General features: G+C 48.3%; 1 protein-coding gene across 3 annotated transcripts in view; it reads right to left on the bottom strand.

The window, feature by feature from the left end:
- DENND2A (DENN domain containing 2A) overlaps positions 1-22982 on the bottom strand; it is a 370372-nt gene that overhangs the window by 114813 nt on the left and 232577 nt on the right. For all 3 annotated transcript variants that reach the window (XM_086953048.1, XM_086953046.1, XM_086953049.1), the window contains 2 exons: positions 20259-20336; positions 2040-2180 (listed from right to left, as the gene is read on the bottom strand). In XM_086953048.1, coding sequence (XP_086809174.1) covers positions 2040-2180; positions 20259-20336 — 219 coding nt within the window. The remainder of the gene's footprint in view (positions 1-2039; positions 2181-20258; positions 20337-22982) is intronic.

The following is a 22982-nucleotide window of genomic DNA, read 5'->3' as shown; positions in this document are numbered from 1 at the left end:
AGTTGTATCTTGTCGTCCCAAGATCCTCTCCTCTGATCCCACTGGTCTTCCAAGCACTCTTGCAACGGTCTCATGTGCAGTTGTGCGTGTGGCGTTAGGAAGATACAAGAGGCCATCGATCCCAGTAGAGAAGACACCGTCCTCACTGTTGTAGATTGAGTGGTCATAAGAGCCTGAGCCTTCCGAAGGAGTGATAAGCGTCGCTCCTCCGAAGGAGACACGCTTGCTGACAGCATATTGATGGAGGCTCTCAAGTACTGTATGCATTGGACCGGAGTCGGGACAGACTTGGACATGTTGATGTGCAACCCCAGCTTGTTCAAGAGAACGCACGTCTTCTGGAAGTGTGCTTGAGCTTCCGAGAAGGAGGAGGCCTTGATCAAAAAATCGTCCAGGTACGGGTAAACGAACACCTTGTTCTTCCTCAGGTGTGCTGCTACCACCGACATGCACTTCGAGAATGTTCTCGGCGCAGACTTCCGTCCGAATGGGAGTACTGTGTATTGAGAATGATTGGCGCCGACTTGGAATCGCAGGAACTTCCTGTGTTTGTGTGCAATGGGCACATGGAAGTACGCATTCTGTAGGTCTATTGCACATAGCCAGTCTCCCTGTTGCAACTGAGGCTAAATCTGATGCAACAACAGCATGCTGAACTTTTCCCTGCGAATCCACTTGTTTGCCTGGCGCAAATCCAGAATGGGCCTGAACTCGTTCTTGTCCTTCTTGCGAACAAGGAAGAACCGGGAGTACAGACCTCTTCCTCTCTGAGACAGAGGCACGTCTTCTATTGCCCTTATCCTTAACAGGATATCTGCCTCGGCCTGAAGCTCGCGCAGTTGAAACTGCGAGCTGACCGGCGGAATTGCTGGAGGCGGGCTGGTGAACCGAAGACTGTATCCATTGTAAACAATATTCAGCACCCACTTGTCCTGAGTAATTTTTCTCCACTCTGCCAGAAAAATTGAACGCTTCCCCCCACGGAGTGGGTAACGGATGTAGGTGAAGTAAGCGCTCAGGGCCTAGACCCGGCCGGGCCTTTGGTCGCTGTTGCTGACTGTTGGCCTCCTGTGCCTTTCTGGCGCTTCTGGAACGGCCTTCGGGACTGCTGCTGTCCCGAAGGTTGGCCACGCCCTCTGCCCTGTCCACTGAACCGCCTCTGGAACGGTCGGTAAGATTTCTTGGTCTCTTTGGGCTTCTCCAGGCCCACAGCCGTGAGTGTCTCAGCCTCAGCCTTCATGCGGTCCATTTGGTCATCCGCATGTTTCCCGAACAGAGTCTCGCCGGAGAATGGCAAATTGGCAACCCTCTGTTGGGCGTCAAGTTTTAATGACGTGAGGCGGAGCCAAGCACGGCGCCTCTGGTTAATCCCATGGCAGAAGCCATGCGCCGCCAGGAGGGAAGAATCGGCCGCAGCACTGATGACCTGATTCACCACCAACATCCCCTCGTTGAACACCTCCTGGAAATCCTCTCTTTTGTCGCGAGGCAGGTGTTCCACAAACTGCTGGAGGGATTCCCAGAGTGCGCGGTCGTAGCGCCCCAACAGGGCCGTAGCACTCGCCGCCTTCATAGACGTAGCCGAAGTCCCACAAACCTTCCTTCCAGCAGAATCCATCCACCTGGATTCTTTATCTGGTGGGACCGTGGATGATGGAGTGGTGGCATGTTGTTTACGAGCCGCAGTCACTATCACAGAGTCTGGAGGGGGTTCCACCCTTAGAAAGGCCGGATCCGAATCAGGAGCCCAGTACTTTTTCTGTAGTCTCGAGGGGGCCGCCTTAGTCACCGCCGGGGTGAGAAAAACTGAGGACTACGATCCATTTCACCATCTAAAACTGAATTAAAGTCGCCGCCGATCACTAGATCCCCAAGACGTACACACATACGTATGAAGGAACCACTACAACAGAGATTAGGAAAAAGCGGACATCCCATCTAGTCCAGGCTTCCCATGTACACCGCTAGCTGCAAGCAAGGCTGTCAGTTCCTGATCCCCGGAGTTCTTTGTGGGCTGAGGAGCTTTCTCCATTTCTTACCTCGTTTCCGGAGCCCGGGAGGAAGTTTTTCACAGTTATAGTTCGACCGAGCGCCGGGAAGGGCGCGTCTATGATGCTCCTCATGAACGGCTGCACCAGAGCAGGTGAGATGCTTCTTCTTTTCTCCACTTCATCCAAGATCTTGAAAGGAAAGACAAGCATGTAGGTAGTTGGAAAGCAAAAGAAAGACAAGCCTCTGGTTATAAAGTTACTGGGTGATCTGTCAGACCTTCACCCATGATCTTGCACAATTACAAAAAGTCTCAGGGATTTGTGCCTCGCCAGCGTGACTCACTTTTGATATTCACTCGAGAGCCCCAACTACAGGAACAGCTATGCGTTCCAACAGTAATATCTGCAGCAAAATACTCTAAATACACATTGAACTCTCAGGGCTTACAGAGACACCTGATCTTTTACATAAGTAACAGGATTTCACTGTAGACAATATTTACAAAAAATGCTAAGCAGGCGAAAGAGTTACAGCTCAACATGAAGAGTATTACAACACGTCTGCATCCATGGCATTTTGTAAGACTGGTCCCCTGGAACAATGTCTATCCAAGTCAATGCCATTCCATCAGGGACAAGAGCATCATTACATCCTGCACCTCTCCCACACTACAGCATGTTCACTATAGAAGGTGTTTGATGGCTTCCATGACTTTGCCACTCTTCTGAATGGGATCCAAACGTTGTCGACCTTAAAACACCGTGCACACAAACGATTCTAATTATATGTGTTACGGTTGTCGTCGTTTATCATGCTTGTCCTATTATGCACAATTAAGAACAAGCAAGTTTTTTTGTTCCGCCTGATTGTACTTGTATGTTCGTTTGTTGTTTTCTATGTACATTATCACCTTTTTACACTTGGTATATTGTCTTGCTTCGGATATCCCACTGGATATTATATTTGTCCCTTGACAAAAAATCTATTTATCCTGAATAAATTGCACTATCCAGCTGGATGGAACATATAGAATCGATTCTGATCTATATTTATTGCCTCTGTTGAGTTTATTTTTAACAAGGACCATTGTTTTCTGTAAACAACTGACACCCTAGGTCCTTGATTAACTTTTAGGGTTCCCTTGTCTTTAAATAAACGTGTACAATGACTAGAAACATTTTTGTCCCTTGATTGGGTCAAGCCCAGTACTGGTGCTTAACTGGGTCATTCCTAGCTCCTGCTTCCCCATTGAAGTTTGTGAAACAGGACAACGTGGTGTTTCCACACTGTGGCTACCTGAGGGAGCAGCTTTGATGGTTTTTTGTGACCAGTTCAGACATAGATTCATAACTTATTGATCGCTCGTTTGTGTCAAAACATAGTGAGCGATGGGTGTCGATGTTTTGCAGCGGGTGTGATGGGCGTAGCACCAGCATTTGTTTTTGAAGTACGAGTTACTTACCTTCGGTAACAATGTATCTGGTAGAGACCATTCTAGCCACAGAGTAGTCGTCCGCGTACGTGACGTCAGCGAGGTCACATAAGTCCCTACTCGGCGCGCCTATGTCAGTTTTCTTCAGAGATCTTTTCCGCGCAACACGCGGAGCCAGCAGGCAAAACTGTGAGAGCATAGGAACAGTGTGCGAAAGAGCAGAAAAAGTGGAAAAAAGGAATGGTGAGGAACAATACCATAAAGAGCAGTGCCAGGCACTGCAGTACCCAAAGGCAGGGAAAAGAATAAAGAACAAAGCTTAGCCCTGAGCAGCAACCCTGCCAGTACGGAGATAGCCCCCCCGCCCCCCCTTGGAGACAAATATATATATATATATATATATATATCATTGTTGTTGGTTGGGGTTCTAGTCCTGCTACCTGTTATCATGACATATATATATATATATATATATATATATATATACATATATATATATAGTCATGATAACAGGTAGCAGGACTAGAACCCCAACCAACAACAATGATATTATTTGTCTCCAAGGGGGGGCTATCTCCGTACTGGCAGGGTTGCTGCTCAGGGCTAAGATTAATATATATATCTATATATATATATATATAGATATATATAGATATATATATATATATATATCTATATATATATCTATCTATATATATATAGTCATGATAACAGGTAGCGGGACTAGAACCCAACCAACAATAATGATATATATATATATATATATATATATCCACAGCCTTGGCTCCAAACTCGTAGTCCAATGGCGCTCTTATCATCGGTGCTGACTAGAAAGCAGAGCCCCGCTTTCGTATAATCCACAAATCTATCCACTGACAGAGAAAGTCAGCACTCAACAAAGGATTTGCTTCCCAAAATTTCAAGATTTATTATTCAGATTGCAGCATTATTCGCACAACACCAACGCGTTTCGCAACCCACTGTTGCTTGATCACGGTAAAGATACAAAGTTACGAGAGAACCGTAACTTTGTATCTTTACCGTGATCAAGCAACAGTGGGTTGCGAAACGCGTTGGTGTTGTGCGAATAATGCTGCAATCTGAATAATAAATCTTGAAATTTTGGGAAGCAAATCCTTTGTTGAGTGCTGACTTGCTCTATCAGTGGCTAGATTTGTGGAATATATAATATATATATATATATATATATATATATATATATATATATATATATATATTCACAGAAAAAACCATAGGTTATAGTGGATATATAGTTAGGAATTTGCATTTACAAAACCTTGAAAATTCAATGAAAAAACCATAGGTTATAGGCCATATATAGTTAGGAATTAGCATTTACAAAACCTTATTTTACTCGCATAAAACCATTGAAATTCCATATATAGTTAGCTAACTATAAGCGCTAACTATATATCGCGCACCCGCAATCCACTGCTGATGATGTCACATATTACATCATTCATGACATGGTCAGTGACATCACTGATGACATCACTGATCACAACATCCAGTGATTGTATGTGTCTGTAAAGTTTAAATATGTTTGACATATTGAAGAATGAGTGGATGTATAAGTGTCTGGATGAAGAATTTTAGCATGACTGACTGTATGAGTGAGTGATTAAATGTGTCTCACTGAGTACATGGGTTAGTGACTAAACTGTCTTAATTCGTGCATCAGTATGTTTGTTGTTGTGTAAGCTGCTGCATGTGTTGATCAGTAGCTATAAGAGTGGCCATATGGGTTATTGATTGGTTGCCCAAATATTTGAATGGGAGGCTGAGTGTGTGTGTGGGTGGCTGGGAGGTGCGTGACTCTGTGCATAGATGTGTAAGCAGTTGATTCACTAGGAGTATGAGTTCAAGAGTGCATGTGGAAACAGCTATATGGGCGGTTGACTGTGCATGGGTGTGTTGGTGAGTGAATGGATTTCTCATTGCTACATGTGCAAGTAAGTACGTATGTAAAACACAATACATGTGAGAGTTGAGATATATAAATAACTGAACATAAGAGCCAGTGAATGTGTGAGTGGCTGTATCGATCACTGTGAGCTTGTATCAGGGATTATATAAGAGAGTAAATATGTGTTATTATATGTTTGAATAAGTAAGATGTGTATAACTGTATAGTTGAGGAAATGGAGGTGTGATTGATTCTTTGCATGACTGACTAGGTGTGTGAGTAACTCCATGGATGAGTGACAGTCTGTGAGTGTCTGTTTATACTGAGTGTATGTAAGGTTATATTAGAGTCTGAAGAGGTTCATTGTATTATCACATGAGTGATGTGATCAGTGATGACAAATGAGATGTCATCAGTGATGTCATTTGAGTTGTCATCAGTGATGTCATCAGTGATGTCATTTGAGATGTCATCATTGATATCATTTGAGTTGTCATCAGTGATGTCATTTGAGATGTCATCAGTGATGTCATCAGTGATGTCACTGACCATGTCATGAATGATGTAATATGTGACATCATCAGCAGTGGATTGCGGGTGCGCGATATATAGTTAGCGCTTATAGTTAGCTAACTATATATGGAATTTCAATGGTTTTATGCGAGTAAAATAAGGTTTTGTAAATGCTAATTCCTAACTATATATGGCCTATAACCTATGGTTTTTTCATTGAATTTTCAAGGTTTTGTAAATGCAAATTCCTAACTATATATCCACTATAACCTATGGTTTTTTCTGTGAATTTCATTGGTTTTTTAATAGCAAATATGAAAAGCTTTAAAATGTCAAGTACGTGATAGATAAAAACATTTTCGTATTTATGCACGCTGATGTGCTTTGAACGCTGCCCCCCCCCCCTCCCCTCTTTTGCCTTAGTAGTACTCTCTCTTTGCAGATACTGAAGGGTAGTTAACGCAGGCCTTTACCCCCGTTGTAATCCGTCGTGCCTCCTTGTCTCTCCATTTGATTGATTGTTGTCCAAGCATTTACTGTTTTAGAATTGGTTCTCTTTGGATCATTCTCTATTTACAAACAAGCACAAAGTCGCAATACTCTGTTTAGTCTTTGCAGATAGTGAAAAATCGTGTAAAAAAATAAAAGTAATCGAGCAAAATCAGTAGGCCACTAATTGGATCTCTTTTTGACCTCGCTAAAATAGAAATATTAGGAACAACCCTTCTTGAGAAATACGAAAATAGTGAGATGAACTGAGCTCCACACCATGAGGGCTGCAAGACAGCTCGGCTCCATCACCCATCCCGCACAAAATAACGACAAACCCTATGCAAATATTAAAAATATAGACAACACACCAGCAAAGAAACAGGGTAAAACATTTTATTAAAAAACTATTTACATAACGTTGGTTTATAAGATGATGTCAGTAGTGGACCGATGTGTGAATAGATCGAAAACAGCACAAGGCTCCAAGATCCGGATAGCAAGCTCCTGGATGTTGGGTGCCATAGTTTAGAGTTCTGAATTTCAGCCTTTTTCAATGCCTGTGCTTTGTTGAATCAAAATGGCGGCTTGACACAAAGCTGACTCAAGCGTTGTTACTGATGCTATGCAGACCAAAACTGGTTTTCAGTTTGTACATTTTTCTAGATTTTTCAATCCAAGTTTGGTTGACTTTGTAGAACGATGGCTTCAGATTTTCAACATACGGTGTGGTGGCGCTGACTGGGAGGGGGCGCTTCGCTCCTGCCCCCTCCCCAAGTAAGATTTTCATACGTGAAAGTACGTTAATGGTTTTGGTCCCTGAGATGCTTCGATGTCACTACCATTCTCAAATAGCATAAGTTCTGGATGTTGGGTGCCATAGTTAAGAGTTCTGAGCAGTGCTTGTAACACTGTCTGAAGCTTATTTCCACCTACTGCAGCTTCACTATTCTCAAAGTAAGTGAGTGTCGTTTGTGGACCTGACTGCATTAGAAAACAATGTGATATGTTACCTTCCTAAACAGCTTGACGGAGGCCCCTGAGGGGCGGTGTGATGGCCATGGACTCGGAGAAGACGCTTGGCTCCGACACCCTCCCCAAGTCTTATAGCACTGGTGTAGCCTGAGATCGCCCCCGACATAGGCGGCCGGCTCCCGGGGTCCGGCGGAACTTTTTGCCTTTTGATGACTCTTCAATTCTGGACCTTGTCCCACAATCCGTTTGACCTGAAGACAAGCTGTAGTGGGGCGCCCCTTTATCGTTTTAGTTGCCATTCCGCCCGCTTTTGCTACACTGTGCCTCTTCCGCCATTCAGCTGTTTTCCGCCCGCTCTTGCGACTACAGCGTCTCGCTCACCATGTAGTTGAGATGCGCCCGCTCTTGCGGTGCAGCGATAGGCGGCTGCCACAGGACTCTCAAAATGGCGGCCGGCTCTTCGGTTTTGGGCCTGGTCCACTAAAATGGCCCTGGGACACCTTGGAACTCGGACGCTTGTCTGCTAGGGCTTGGGTCCCATTCTCGAAAAGCGTCCCCTCAGCCGTGAAGATTCTACAAAAGTCTTGGGGGCCTCCGACTCCCGCAGGCTTCTGGTGGGGAGCGGCTGCCATGATTGCTCGTGGAATGGCCACGACGGAGCTACGAGATGGTAGTGGTCTCATGCTGACGCCAGCTTTAGTCTGAAACATCCAGAAACACTGTAGACTACCAATTCGATCAGTTCCGGTAGCGCCCCAACATGACCCGGAAGAGAAGAACTTGCCCTCCCCTCTTTGACTGATGGTTCTTGTTGCCTGTCCCCTCTGTTGTCATTTAACAGAACTTTTTGGACTGCTGAAAGGGGTTGTGTTCTGAACGCTGGTTGGTGGAGACATTTAGACTATATTCTTGACCTACGTTGTCGCGTAATGCGTTTTATGACACGCCGCGTTAGCGCACCCGGAAGTGATCCGAGGCGCGGCGCGCAGCGCGTAACGTAAGCATAACAGGTCATGTGACTTGTTAATAAAACTTTTCATTGGTTCATTTTACTTTTGTTAATTTAATGATGAAAAGCTTGGTCATATGACCTAAAAATTACGCTTTTTATTATTTTCGAACAATATTTTTTTTTCAAACATATGTTATAATATTCCAGGCTAATGTACTTTCCCGGAAAATTTACAACTGTCTTGCAAGTAAAATATATTCCTTTTTCGAGAAAAAGGGCGTTTCTTCCTTCCATGACGGAGCCGTTGAGTAAAAGAGATTCGGCCTGCTGTCTTAGTCGCCGATACGCCTGATTATCAGATTCTTATCGATCACTTTATGTTGCAGACATGAAAAACACAACTGCCCTTGACCATTTATCTTTACTGCGTTCCTACATATTATACCTTTTATCCGTCATGTAATTGGACTGCTTTATTTCACTTGCCTTTTACGGATTCGAAAACAGTCACTAAAAGTAAAAACTTTACAAATGAAAATACTACTACCGTGTTTTGTTTTAAAAACCTTTATTGTGAAAATGTCAGTATACAAATACGGGCCTATAACCACGTGGGCCGGCCACGGAGCAAACTGAAATCGTATATGATGAGGAGACATTTACACTGTAGAAGAACGTAACGAGCGGGCCATTAGGTGACAAGAACAAAGGTGTCTAACAGTTGCGGAATCGGTGGACGTACATTTTGTAATTAAAATACGACAGGGCCACTTACAATAACATTTTCTAGATATACATTTGCGGGCAAAGAGTTACGAGTCCCATTTATACCGGCGCCATTTTGGGCGAGGCCGGGCAGGTCCAAGATATAGTCAAAATGTCTCCACCAACCATCGGCCAGACCAGAACCCCTTTCGGCCCTTTATGCTACAAGATGGTGTCTTCCATTCAGAAAATATTGGTGGCAGCATTTTGAAAGGAAACAGAAACAGCCGTTCTCCTAGTGAGTTTCACATTGTTACATTTAGGAAGAATGTTGAAGAGTAGTATGTGGAAAATCTGAAGCCATTTTTCTACAAACTCTCAATCAGACTTGGATGGAAAAAAAAAACCTGAAGAATGTACAAACTGAAAACCAATTTTTGTCTGTATAGCACCAACAGTAACGCTTGAGTCAGCTTTGTGTCAAGCCGCCATTTTCATTCAATCAATAGCGTCCCCCTGCACACATTCAGGGACCTGGTCGTGTCTTCAGATGAAACGCATTGTAGGAAAAGAAGCAGAAAGGAAAAGGAAAAAAGTTCCGCCGGACCTAGTGAAGCTGCAGCAGGTGCAAATAAGCTTCAGACAGTCTTACAAGCACTGCTCAGAACTCTCAACTGAGGCACTCAACATCCAGGACTTGCCATTCGGATCTTGGCGCCTTGTATTTTTGTTTTGTTTTTGATGGAGGGGAAACAACAAAAAACAGACATTGAAAAAGGCTCAACAGTGCAGGGCGCCTTGTGCTGGTTCCGACCTATTCACACATCGGTCCGCTACTGACATCACCTCATAAACCAACGGGGCACCCCACGCCGACTTTCGGCGCAGCATTGTAGGATGGCCACACCAGTGCGGCAATTTGCTGGACACCACCTCGGTGCCATCCAGATCTCGGCGCGTTCATTCAATCAATAGCGTCCCCCTGCACACATTCAGGGACCTGGTCGTGTCTTCAGATGAAACGCATTGTAGGAAAAGAAGCAGAAAGGAAAAGGCAAAAAGTTCCGCCGGACCTAGTGAAGCTGCAGCAGGTGCAAATAAGCTTCAGACAGTCCTACAAGCACTGCTCAGAAATCTCAACTGAGGCACTCAACATCCAGGACTTGCCATTCGGATCTTGGCGCCTTGTGCTGGTTCCGACCTATTCACACATCAGTCCACTACTGACATCACCTCATAAGCCAACGGGGCACCCCACGCCGACTTTCGGCGCAGCATTGTAGGATGGCCACACCAGTGCGGCCACTTGCTGGACACCACCTCGGTGCCATCCGGATCTCGGCGCGTTCGAGTCACTGTGCCGGAAGAGTGACCGGAACTCAGCTGAACACGCCGTCTTTCGGCGCAGCATTGTAGGATGGCCACACCAGTACGGCAATTTGCTGGACACCACCTCGGCGCCATCCGGATCTCGGCGCGTTCGAGTCACTGTACCGCAACAGTGACCGCAATTCAGCTGGACACGCCGTCTTTCGGCGCAGCATTGTAGGATGGCCACACCAGTGCGGCAATTTGCTGGACACCACCTCGGTGCCATCCGGATCTCGGCGCGTTGTGCTGCCTTCGGCCTATTCGCACATCGGTCCGCTACTGACGCCGCCTCACGTGCCAACGGATTTTCTACGCTTTTTGTAGCCCTATGTCGCATAACAGGTCATGTGACTTGTTTATAAAACTTTTCATTGGTTCATTTTACTTTTGGTTTCCTAAAGATGGAAGGCTTGGTCATATGACCTAAAAATAACACTTTTCATTGGTTTAGAACATTTTTTTTTCCCAAACGATGAAAGCCCCACCTTGTTTCTGGATCATTCAGACTGAAGCTGGCGTCAGCATGAGAGCACCACCATCTCGTGGCTCCGTCGTGGTCATTCCGCGAGCAATCATGGCAGCCGCTCCCCACCGGAAGCCTGCGGGAGTCGGGGGCCCCCAAGACTTTTGTAGAATCTTCACGGCTGAGGGGACGCTTTTCGAGAATGGAGCCCAAGCCCTAGCAGGCAAGCGTCCGAGTTCCAAAGTGTCCCAGGGCCATTTCAGTGGACCAGGCCCAAAACCGAGGAGCCGTCCGCCATTTTAAGAGCCATGTGGCAGCCGCCTATCGCTGCACTGCAAGAGTGGGAGCAACTCAACAACATGGTGAGCGAGACGCTGTGGCCGCAAGAGCGAGCGCAACTCAGCTAGATGGCCGCCACCTGGGGAGGCCCGTTCACGCCGGCTCCCCCACGCCCCCCCCCCGGGCCGCCGCACGCCAATTTTCGGAGCAGCATTGTAGGATACCAAAACCAGTGCGGCAGTTTACTGGACATCACCTGGGTGCCTGTCGTACATGTTGTGTCAGCCATGTGACACTGGACACAGACCGCTACTGACGAGGCCTCCCCCCGCACCACCCGGGACGCCCCACGCTGTTTTTCTGTGCTGCATTGTAGGATCCCTAAACCAGTGCGGCACCCAGGCGACATCACCTGGGTGCCGTCCAGAACTCTGCACGTTGTGCTGCCTTGGGACTATTCGCACAACAGACCGCTACTGACGAGGCCTCCCCCCGCCCCACCCGGGACGCCCCACGCCAATTTTCGGAGCAGCATTGTAGGATCCCTAAACCAGTGCGGCACCCAGGCGACATCACCTGGGTGCCGTCCAGAACTCTGCACGTTGTGCTGCCTTGGGACTATTCGCACAAAAGACAGCTTCTAACCATTGTTGCTTTTTGTGTTGAGAAATGTTTAAATGTTTTTAGTTTTTGTTCCGTTTGTTAAAGTTAGTAGTTAATAAAGTTTTATAACCGTACTTTGTTGGAGTGTTATCTATTTTTTTAAAAACGGGTGAATGGGGCCTTGAATCGGGTTATTGTCATGTGTGGGCTTTGGAAGTGTGCTGCTGCAGGATCGGACATTTCAAACTCAAATGCACGTTCTTTTTCTTACCTTTCCGAAGCATGGAGCGCAATAGCAGGCAGAGAAAGGGTGATGCACGTGTTGAACACTACCTGACCTGGCAAGTTGCTGGCAGTGCCCCCCCGCCCGCTCCTGAAAGAGGGCACACACACACCGCCGCCCCGAGTACTTCACAAATCTTTAAAAGACCATGCGCTTGTTCATGAGGCTTAAATGGTTTATCACCTCTTCTAGAACCCCTGCATCGACCCTCTGACGTTTCATGGAAAAATTACCATGTAACACAATACCAAGCCCTGTCAGCTGAAACCCCCAAGGAATCGTGGGGCATATTATCAAGGGGGTTTATCTCCGCTTTTTTGGCTTTAAAAACCATGAAAGCGGAGATAAAATTATTTCCCTATTATCAAGCTGTCGCTAACACCAGTTAGTGACAGCTAAAAGGAGATAGCGACCATCTTGGGCCCCGCTTTGCATGTCAGTGATACTTATCACTAATGACATGCAAAGTGGCGTGCCAAGATGTTAGCGACTGGAAACAGTCCCTAACATCGCTACCTTCTATTACCAACTTTTGGAGATATTCGCGCTAAGCGCGAATATCTCCAAAATCTAACACCTGCCCTGAGCAGTTCTTAGCCATGTTATCCAATGGGAGGTGGATAACATGGCTAAGAGCATTAGGTCGATAATACATGAATATCGCTGACTTTTCTGCGATAATAGCAAGGTTTATCTGCGATAAAAATCGCCGATGTGCGGCGATAATTTTTGTCTCTAAACAAGTTAGAGACAAAAATTATCGCTAGTTGTTCGTAATATGCCCCCGGGTTTTTGCTTGCAGAAATCGGGAGGCGGGAGACTAGCACTGAAATCAGTACTCACACGCCTGAATCAGGAGGATTGGCATGTCTGAATTCTCTACAGCTGGGGCCATAAACTACATCCGCAGGGTTAGGTGATAGCCTGGAACCAGCCTGGCATCTAAAATGGCTGCCGTGCACGACAAAATTGTGGCATTCGAAAAAAGGCAAGATGGCGCAGCCGCTGGAAGAGATGTATCAACATATATCAGCCTCCTCAGCCACCCTCAGGAAACATAGGGGATTAGGATATGTCTCCCGCACCCCCTTATACCTAGTACTTTAATTAACGAAGCACAAAATGGCGAATTCCCGTTTCGCTACCAGTTTGCGGCCCAGTTCGCGGCCCGTGAAGCGCTTCTACCGTGAAAAATCATTTTTTTTTTATTTTCCCCACGGGACCCTTTAATAACCCCAACAACATTCCTAGGGGGTCAAGAGGGGGATACCTTGCCCCCTTTCATTAAATTCCCCCTTAGTTTTTCACCTTTTCTTCTCTCTCGATCCTACCGAGAGACAAGATGGCGGCCGCTCCGGACTGTCACGCAGCAAAAAAAAAAAAAAAGCTCACGCACAGCCGCTGGAAGAGATGTATCAACATATATCAGCCTCCTCACCCACCCTCAGGAAACATAGGGGATTAGGATACGTCTCCCGCACCCACTTATAACTAGTAATTTAATTTACGAAGCACAAAATGGCGAATTCCCGTTTCGCTACCAGTTCGCGGCCGCGCTTCTACCGTGAAAAATCATTTTTTTTTTATTTTCCCCACGGGACCCTTTAATAACCCCAACAACATTCCTAGGGGGTCAAGAGGGGGATACCTTGCCCCCTTTCATTAAATTCCCCCTTCGTTTTCCACCTCTTCTTCTCTCTCGATCCTACCGAGAGACAAGATGGCGTCCGCTCCGGACTGTTTAGAATGTTGACAGACACCGGAGAGCCAATCAGCTTTCTGCGCGCAAAGTTCCGATAAGCGAAAAGTAAGCGGACCGGATCGCTGCCCAGAGCGCTGTTACAGATATATATCTTGGTTTGAACGTTAATTTCTCAAAAACTACTGGAGCACATATATTGAGACCTAGCAAAGGCACATCGGGCTAACAGTCCCTACAATTTTGCCAAGTTTCGTGCAAATCCATTCAGCCGTTCGAGCTAAAAGTGAGTCCAACCGCCCTATGGAAAACTCAATGCAAAAAACGCGTTTTGGGACCCCCCTTTTTTCTCAGCCCCCCCTTGACGAAACCCCACCAAATTTTCAGGGGCTGCTCAGAAACAAAATGTGCCATTTTCCTGAAAATTTCAGCCGATTCCGTCCACAAACGCCAAAGTTATTAGACATAGAATTTTCAAAAGTCCCATAGGGAAAAAATTCTAACTATATATACCTACTGGCGATAGCCAGTAGGTAATATATATATTTGTGTCCAAGGGTGGCGGGGGGGCTATCTCCGTACTGGCAGGGTTGCTGCTCAGGGCTAGGCTTTGTTCTTTATTCTTTTCCCTGCCTTTGGGTACTGCATATATATATATATATGTCATGATAACAGGTAGCAGGACTAGAACCCCAGCCAACAACAATGAAGGGAAACCAGTCCGGGGCAAACCAGGAACGACAAAACTCCAGGACAGCCCCATCACAGAGTGCGACAATCCTTATAAGGAACAAAAGGGGAGAGGCACAGTCAAGAGACCCCAACCCAGAGGATAGCAGAGGGCCCAAAACCCCAGTAATAAAGAGGGTGATGGGGGGAGGATGTGAAGGAAGGTAGGCCCCAACCTGGAGCAACCAGAGCATGAGGGCACCGAATCACCTATAAACATATCCTCCAATACGCCAAAAGAGAGGAAAGGGAACAAATAAACAGGATGAACATCCTGTCAGAAAGAAGGAAAGAATGTACTCATAGAAAACACAGCCGCCCACATGGAGGAGAGTGCAGAAGACCAAGCCAAAAGTCCTCGCAGAACGGGGAGGAAGGGTGGGCCGTGAAGGAATCTGCCGCTAGAATCTGCTCTACCAGATATATCGTTAACGAAGGTAAGTAATTCGTACATCCGATAGAGACTACTAGCCGCAGATTCCTTAAAGTAGAATAGATGCTCTAGCCATACCCAGAGGGGAGGAGGATCTGCATGATGACCCCACCCGCCTGGACATACCAGAGTCCCACAGGGGACAGGTTAAGCGAACAGGGCGAAGAGCCCGTCCCCCTATGCAAGGGGAACCCCTACACTTAGAGGACCACAGACCCCAGAGGGGATACGAGAAGACAAGAAAGAGGTAGCTCGTCCTCACTCAGCTGAGGAAAAGAGGGCAAGGCGAAAGGAGGCCAAAGCACCCCATGCCCATACAGAGCAACAGAACCACCACCCAAGGCCAAGACAATAAGAGGAGCACCGAGGGTGAACAGCAACCGAGAGACTCCAAGGAGAAATGTAAATGTAAATTGATACTTGTATAGCGCACTACTCACCCGCAAGGGTCTCAAGGCGCTTGTACGAATACCGCTGTGGAACCCATCCTGGCTTTTCCTGTGAGGCGTCCACTCCTGGGCACCCCTAAGGTGGAGGCCAGGCATCCTTAGCGTTGTGGGGGCCGTTGTGGAGATTAAGCAAGCTATTGCCCAGAGTTGCAGAGTGGGACTCCATGATTGGAATAGGCACAGAGGCGAGAATTATCAGGTCCGTGTAATTTTCGAGCCCAAGACCCGCCGAGGCGGGAATTGAACCCTGGTCCAGAGCCAGACCTCTGCATCAGGGTAAGAGCAAAGGCAAACTCTCCCGCTCCCCATCGGGAACACACCCAGTGAAGAGGGCAGCCAAACCTATCACAGCCAGAAGGCAATAGACCAGACAGAACGGCGCCACCAGCAATAAGCAGGCGGAAGCAGCCAGGGAAGCCCAAGGTCACCCAGAAAGAACCATCCAACGCTCTGCAGGGACAAACTGCGCTCGAAAGGGCGCACAAGAACACAAGAACCATCTCATCCCCCGGGAGGAGAGGTAGACTGATTGCAGAGCCCACTGGAAGAAGCAGACAAGGCAAGAATGACTGTCCCATGAAAGCGCCAAGAAGGAACAATGGTGCAGAAAAACAGTAGGTCAGAACGGCAAGTATAGCCAGACGCCGAGAGCACCAAAAAGGATGCTCTCAGGGCAAGCCAGACGTCAGCCAAAGACAGAGAGCAAGAAGGCGAGAAGGGTCCGGACACGCTCCAGGGAGGAGTCCGTATTCACAGCCCAAAAAGAAGAACCAGACAGAGCCAAGACGCCAAGCCACAGACAGCAGGCCAGACGAGTCGAACAGCGCAGAGACCACAGAGAAGGACGCCCTGGGATGCAACTCAAGCCATCAGCAAGAGGATTATATCTGCAACATACCTTAACGCCACAGAGAACAGAGGCCCGAAGGCGACCACAGCTCCCCATGGCAAAACAGAGCTATATAACAGCTACCACTGCCCCACATAGGGCATGTTACATCCCAAGACAAGGGAACCTCTTAGGGAAAACTTCAGCAGCAGAGGACAACAGAAAATACCTGCGGAAAAACCAGCAGAAGGCTTGTCAAGCAGCCAGAGAGAAAAAAACAGAAGGCCTAGTCTCAGGGCCAGCATGGTGGAGAAATCCATAGCAAAAACACAGTCAAGAAGGGCCGGCCAGCAGCCAACAGAACCACAGTCCCAACAAGGAGGACTCGAATGCACATGAAGCACACCGACTACACAATTAGGGTGATCCGCCCCAACGGTAGAACACCTCCCGAAACAGATCAACTCACAGGCCACTGAGGGGGAGGAGGAGGAGGTGGCCGAAGCCCCGCCAAGAATCTCTGAATGGCCGAGTCAGCAGGGGCGTGAAACAAAAGAACGCCATCGAAAGGAAGGTCCACCAGCATTCCTGAACGTTCTCCGGGAACACACTGTCACTAAACCAGGCATGGCGACGAAGTGCAACCGAAGAAGCCATGGCATGACCCAGCACCTCCGAGATGTCCAGTGCAGAGCGAACAACAAACACCGCCAGCTCCCGGCCATCCAACACATGTGCCTCAAATCAACACAGGCACGCTCCTGAGAAGCGGTAGACATAAGGGACTCTGCCGAGTCCCACAAGCAAGAAGTGGACCTAGCCAAAACACACAGCGTGTTAAGGGCCCGCAGAGCCGCACTGGTTGAGGAGAACATTTTGCGCCCCCAGGAGTCCAGCCAGCGTGCCTCCTGTGACGGAGGAGACAACAGCGGTGGCAGAGAGGTAAAGGCATTCTGCAAAAGGCGACCTCTGGTTGAGGGGTGGAGGGAAAGACACACCAGATCACTCGGCGCCGGATGGTGGCAGTGCAGAAGGTGTTGGGGCACCGGGTCCCCCGTAAGTGGGACGTCCCCAAAAGAGAAGAATGGAGCGAACCCTCGTAGGGAAGCAGCAGCTCCCTACCACCAGAGCCCTGATGGAGAACCTCCAGAAGATGATCCGCAGGGAAATGGGCAGCTGGATCACCCACGCGCAAAATTCCCACAGCCGTGTAAACAGCGAGAGCGAAGTCCGCACCCGCCTCCGTAGGGCCCTGCGGAGGGGAAAGCAGTTCCTCGGTAGGCGACAGCTGCAAGCTAAGGCGGCCATCCCCTAAGCCAACCGGAGGAAGGAAGGGCCAGGTCCGGAAAGTAGGGCGAGGGACCAAGGAGTGGGGGCCCTGCGCCTCCTCTGGCGAAGACCGCAGCCGTGTAGACTGAGAGGAGCCATCCTTAGACGACGTCGGGGGAAAAGTCACAACGAGTCAGCCCGTCTCCGGTGAGGATGACACCAGTAAGCGTTGAACAGCTGGAGAAGAGGTGTCCGAGGATGAGTCAACGGTCCGACGTCAGCCTGGCGCCGTAGAGTCCTCAATCTGAGGCAGGACATCGTCGTCCGACGCCAGGGGAGACGTCGGAAAGACCTCCGCCACAGCGCTCGGAGCAGGAGACCGAGGCTGGGCCGGTGTGGCAAGGGAACGGCGCCGGAAAGGCATCGACCTGACCTCTGACGAGGAACCAAAACCGTCCCTGCCAAAGTGCTCGGCCGGCCCCCCCTCTCCCAACCCCCGGGGGTTGGGGGTGCCGCCGAGCTCTTTGCCGGGGGCGGTTTTCGGCCGATTTTGTAGCTATGCTGCAAAAACGGCCCTGTAACAAAAACGGCCCCCACCCTTACGGCACACAGGGGGATTGCCCGGTGCCCGCAACGGCCAGTCCGGGCCTGCCGACGAGGCAGCCGTCTGCTTGGAGGGGCGAGAGGGACCCGGGGAAGGACGAGGGGTCCCCCGCCAACCTCGGCCTGTGACTGGACGAGAAGGGCGCTCAGCCAGCCCCTGTGGCGCCGCCAGGGCCAGCAGCAGCCAGCACCGAAGCGGCATCACCTTGGCCTCGGACGAGGCCACCGCCTGTCCCAAGTGGGACTCGGGGATGCGATCCGAGTCCCGGCGACCTCCTGCAACAACACAGGGACTCCTACGGGAGTGTGCGCCGAAGCAGAGACGCCGTGGTCCAAAGGAGGGACCCCCGAAGGGCCGCACCCCAACGGCACCACATCCTCCGAACGTGGAGCCGAACCTGTCCGCGTCAAAGCCCCCAGTGACGCCGCGGAGGGGCCGCACACTGCAAGGGATCCGCTGACGTCCTAGGTGGGGAAGGAGGAGGAGGAGAAGCCAGCGAGACTTGCAAAGCCGCCGTGTATATGTCTACATCTGGGCTCTACTCGCCCCCACACCAGGAAACGGTGGATAGGGGGAACGACATGCAGGGCCGCACCACCCACAGAGAGCCGGCACCCCCAACAGACCGGGAACCGACCCTTGGGGACAAACTACGACACTTACCGATAGGTGAGCAACGCTCTTACGGCCTGGGAGAAGGACGATTTCGAAGGCAGAGGCAGCGGTTTTGAGAACCTTCCACAGGGGCCGGGCGAGGTGACGCTGCCTACCTGAACATGCGAGCTGAGAGAAGTTTCATCCGGCGCTCCCGCCAGGACTGCGGTTTCATCTGCTGGCACGCCTCACAATCAGTGGAGTTGTGGTGTTTCCTCAAACACCACATGCAGATGGGGTGAGGATCCGTCGCGGACATCATGCTTCCACAAGACAAGACAAGCACATATTAAAGCCGAAGGCATTCTCACACAATTTCCATACACACACAATAGCGAAAGGGAAAGGCCTGAACAGGCCGGAGCACGATAGAGATCCGCGTTGCACACGGAAAAGGAAAAAAAGGACGTATGTGACCTCGCTGCCGTCACATACGCCTGGGCCGAGTCACGTGATGCCATTCCCCCGGCGCGCGCAGGGATGCTGTGGCAAAAAGTTATCCAGATCCAGTCTCACGCCTGGGGATAATTCTACGTTAAGGCATCTGCGGCTAGTAGTCTCTATCAGATCCATTCAATTAGATGCGTTTATCTCATATCCATACTCTGATTCTAGCAAGGTGGTTGATTACTGTTTCAGACTCAGTGGAGAGGTCTCTGGAGTTAAAGTAAATCTGCATGTTGTCTATTTAGGAGTGGAAATGTATATGGAGGGATCAGAGTAGGTTCATATGTGGTTTAATGTACATGTTGAATTCAGCTTCTTTGGGAATCCACAAATAACCTTTCGCCCAAAGCAGAAGACCTGTCCCCATCTCACCATTTGACACCAGCAGAGCAGCATGGTCTGGTCCACTCTGTTGAATGTGGCAAGTTTCCCCGCATATAGAATTTTGTAGCACCCAGCGTTGTTTCTCTTCTGTGTTTGAATCCAAACCTCGATTGAAGTTTCTCATGAATGCATTTGTTTCATTAGGAGATCTCCGAGTTCTTCAGAGGCTCTTTCACTGAAGACACCCAGCCAGGGTAAGGCTGACCACTCGTGGTTACTGATCATTAACCAACTTAGCTACCAAGGCCTGGAATGAACTTCATCTTTCATTGCATCAAATGGCCAATGATAATCAATTCAGGGAAGAACTAGAGACACGGCTATTTAACGGCTATGGTTCTGCTTGAAGTGAACCTCTCTGTTGGTTTTTAGTGCCTGTGAGGCAGCTAAGCTCTTTATAAGTTTGATTTGATTGACTTGATTAAAAAACAAAATTACCTTGAAAAGCCTGCAATGTAGGAACCCATCAACATGTGTATTCAATTAGTCACATGTGCAGCACTGAATAAAAATGGCAGCCTTAACAGACTGTGCCTCAACTGCGAAGGCGCTAGTCAAACCAGACTACTCTTACCTCTCTTTGCCCCACGAGGCCTCGTTCTGCTCTCTGTCACTCTCAGCCACCAAGCTCCCTCTCTCTCGCTCCCTCCTCTCTCCACTTCTTCCTTCTCGTGTCACTACCTCTGTTCTAGCCTCTCCTCTGCCAGCTCATCCTTGTCTTACCCCTATTTTGTCTATCTCTCCCTGGTTTCCTCCCTCTCACCTTTTCGTGCTCACCTTGGAGAATAGGTTGAAACAGCCGAGGCGGCTCACGATGCAGTAGACTTCTGGAAGACGCTTCCCTTTACTGCCGGGCTACGAAAAGAAAAAAAAACAGTAACAGGATTTCTTAATACAAAATGTTGAATGACTGCTGTTAAAGCATTGCCTGGCTCCAAAGGACACTGGAGAAGAAATAAGTTACTTATCTATAGCACTGATTATAGAAGCTTGATGCTTGTTTTGGGTTACTACACTTTGCATTCTCCTGTCATCTAGTGATTCAATTTGAAATATTCTTGTGGGTCAGAGGGGAGAGTACCTGCAAGTACATACACCCGGATGACTTTCGTAAGACCCTCCTAAAACCGTTTGATTCGGTTCTATCACCAGATTTGCCATGCAAACCATCACAAAAAAACAGTTCATTATTTTGTGACTACCTTTACGCCACAGTGATGGGTAGCAGGCATGTAGACTGATAATAAGAGCACATCAGGAAAACAAATAAGAACGCTAAATATCGTTCTATTTAAGGCTATGTGCCCTTCCTCATTGCTGCGACAAGCATTAGTCTACACCACAATGCTTGCAAAAATATATAGGGTGTGCTATATCGCAGCCATGCAGATGTCAGTTAATGGTGTGATAACTAAAAACACTAGTGAGTGTTCTGTTAAATATAATTTTTAATTAACTGCCCAAAACTAGTTAGCTGACTTAACAGGGGTCTGCACATACCCTTGTAAGCATACATGTACCGGCTTGGAAGCCAGCCAATCCAACAAGCCTTATAACTGGATTCCAACCTTCAGTGAGTAAGGTATTGAAAATTGAGCCTGCAAGAGCACTGATCTGTTGAGGCAGCGGGGCATTGCTCAGTCGATGAAACAGCGTTTGTGGGGGTTTTTGGCAGATACTTTTGAGATGACAGACAGGTATGAATTGATTCAATATAAATCCCCCTCTAGCCCTTCAAACTGGCTTTGGAAATCTGTAGAAAGCTAAGAACAGATGAAAGATGATAACTCAAAAACAGAGATGGCGACTGTTAGACCTGGCACCACTGGCGTGGGCCTCCCTTCCATTTTTGCCTCATGTATTTTTGCTGCATTACATGCTTTGATTTAGAAAAGGGGGTGGTGATGAACAGAGTGTCTGAGTTAAACAAACCACTCTTACCCAGTCCAAAGATCAGGGCTTGATCCATCACCGTTATTTATCTCACTGCCCCATCCCAGCTCAGAACCTGGCTATATGCAAATCAGTCTGTCCCTGGCCCAGTGCATCATGGGAACAGGGCAGACTAAACTACCAAGCCAATTCTTCACCAGAAAGGAGACAAGCTACCGGGGACCGGTTTCTGGCATTTCAGCCTTCTTCGGCCCGGCTTGCTTGAATCCTGATGGAGCAGTGAGAAAGGGACTCATGTCTGAGTATACCCTGCCACACCTATAGTGGCCAAAAACGATTTAGAAAAGGGGGTGGTGATGAACAGAGTGTCTGAGTTAAACAGACCACTCTTACCCAGTTCAAAGATCAGGGCTTGATCCATCACCGTTATTTATCTCACTGCCCCATCCCAGCTCAGAACCTGGCTATATGCAAATCAGTCTGTCCCTGGCCCAGTGCATCATGGGAACAGGGCAGACTAAACTACCAAGCCAATTCTTCACCAGAAAGGAGACAAGCTACCGGGGACCGGTTTCTGGCATTTCAGCCTTCTTCGGCCCGGCTTGCTTGAATCCTGATGGAGCAGTGAGAAAGGGACTCATGTCTGAGTATACATGCTTTGGGCACTGCGCCGCTGCTATTCAGTGCCACAGTGCAAGTGCTCCCTATTGTAAATTAATGTATGGATTAGTGATTCCCTGTTTGGCTACTTTGGTTTACTTGTCAGACCCTAGTCTAGTGCACTGAGTGTGCCTGGGCGTGTAATCCAAATACTGCTGTGGGGCCTGCAGCACTGTTTGTGCCACCAACAGAAGCAGCCTTGTAAAATGTGTCTAAGGTCTGCCATTGCAGAGCCTGCGTGCAGTCTGGTACTGTCATGCTGACTGGGCAAGTGCACCCACTTCCCAGTCCCTAAAACTTCCCTTTTCTTCATACCAGTCACCCCTATGGTAGACCCAAGGGCAGGGTGCATTGTAAGTATAAGGTAGGACAAGCCCTGGTGTGTGTGTGGCATGTCCCAATAGTGAATTACAGCCAATTTCGTGTTTCACTATTGCAAGGCTACCTGTTCTCCATAGGCCAGAATGGGCGGTTAGAATTGTTACATTTTATAATCCTAACAGGCTCAGAGAACATGGTAGAAATTCGAGTTTAGTATGCCTGAACTCAGAATAATAAAATACATCTTTTAGTAAAGTTTATTTTAATATTCTGTGTTTGCAAATACCACTTTTAGAAAGTAGGTATTTGCTTGTCTGACCATTCACACCTGCCTCTGCTAGTTTGTGTATTCCTATGTCTGGTTTCTGTGATTGACCGGGCTGGGGAATTCCAGGAGACAGGATGAGTCCCCCAGTGGTGAATAGAGAGATCTCCATTATGGGAAGGAGCAATGCAACTGAACTCTGAATAGGGCTGTGCCTGCCTTCCACAATGCTGGCTCCACCCCTTGGGGAGCGGCTGATGTCTCTGCCCTGCACACTGAAAGAAGAGAAGGAGTCCTGTCAACAAAGTTCTCCAGGACTGTACTTGCCTTCCACGATGCTGGCTCCACCTCCTGTGGGGCGT

This window comes from Lissotriton vulgaris, chromosome 1_2, assembly GCF_964263255.1.
Source record: "Lissotriton vulgaris chromosome 1_2, aLisVul1.2, whole genome shotgun sequence".
NCBI lineage: Eukaryota > Metazoa > Chordata > Amphibia > Caudata > Salamandridae > Lissotriton > Lissotriton vulgaris.
This window is presented reverse-complemented; position numbering and strand designations above follow the sequence as displayed.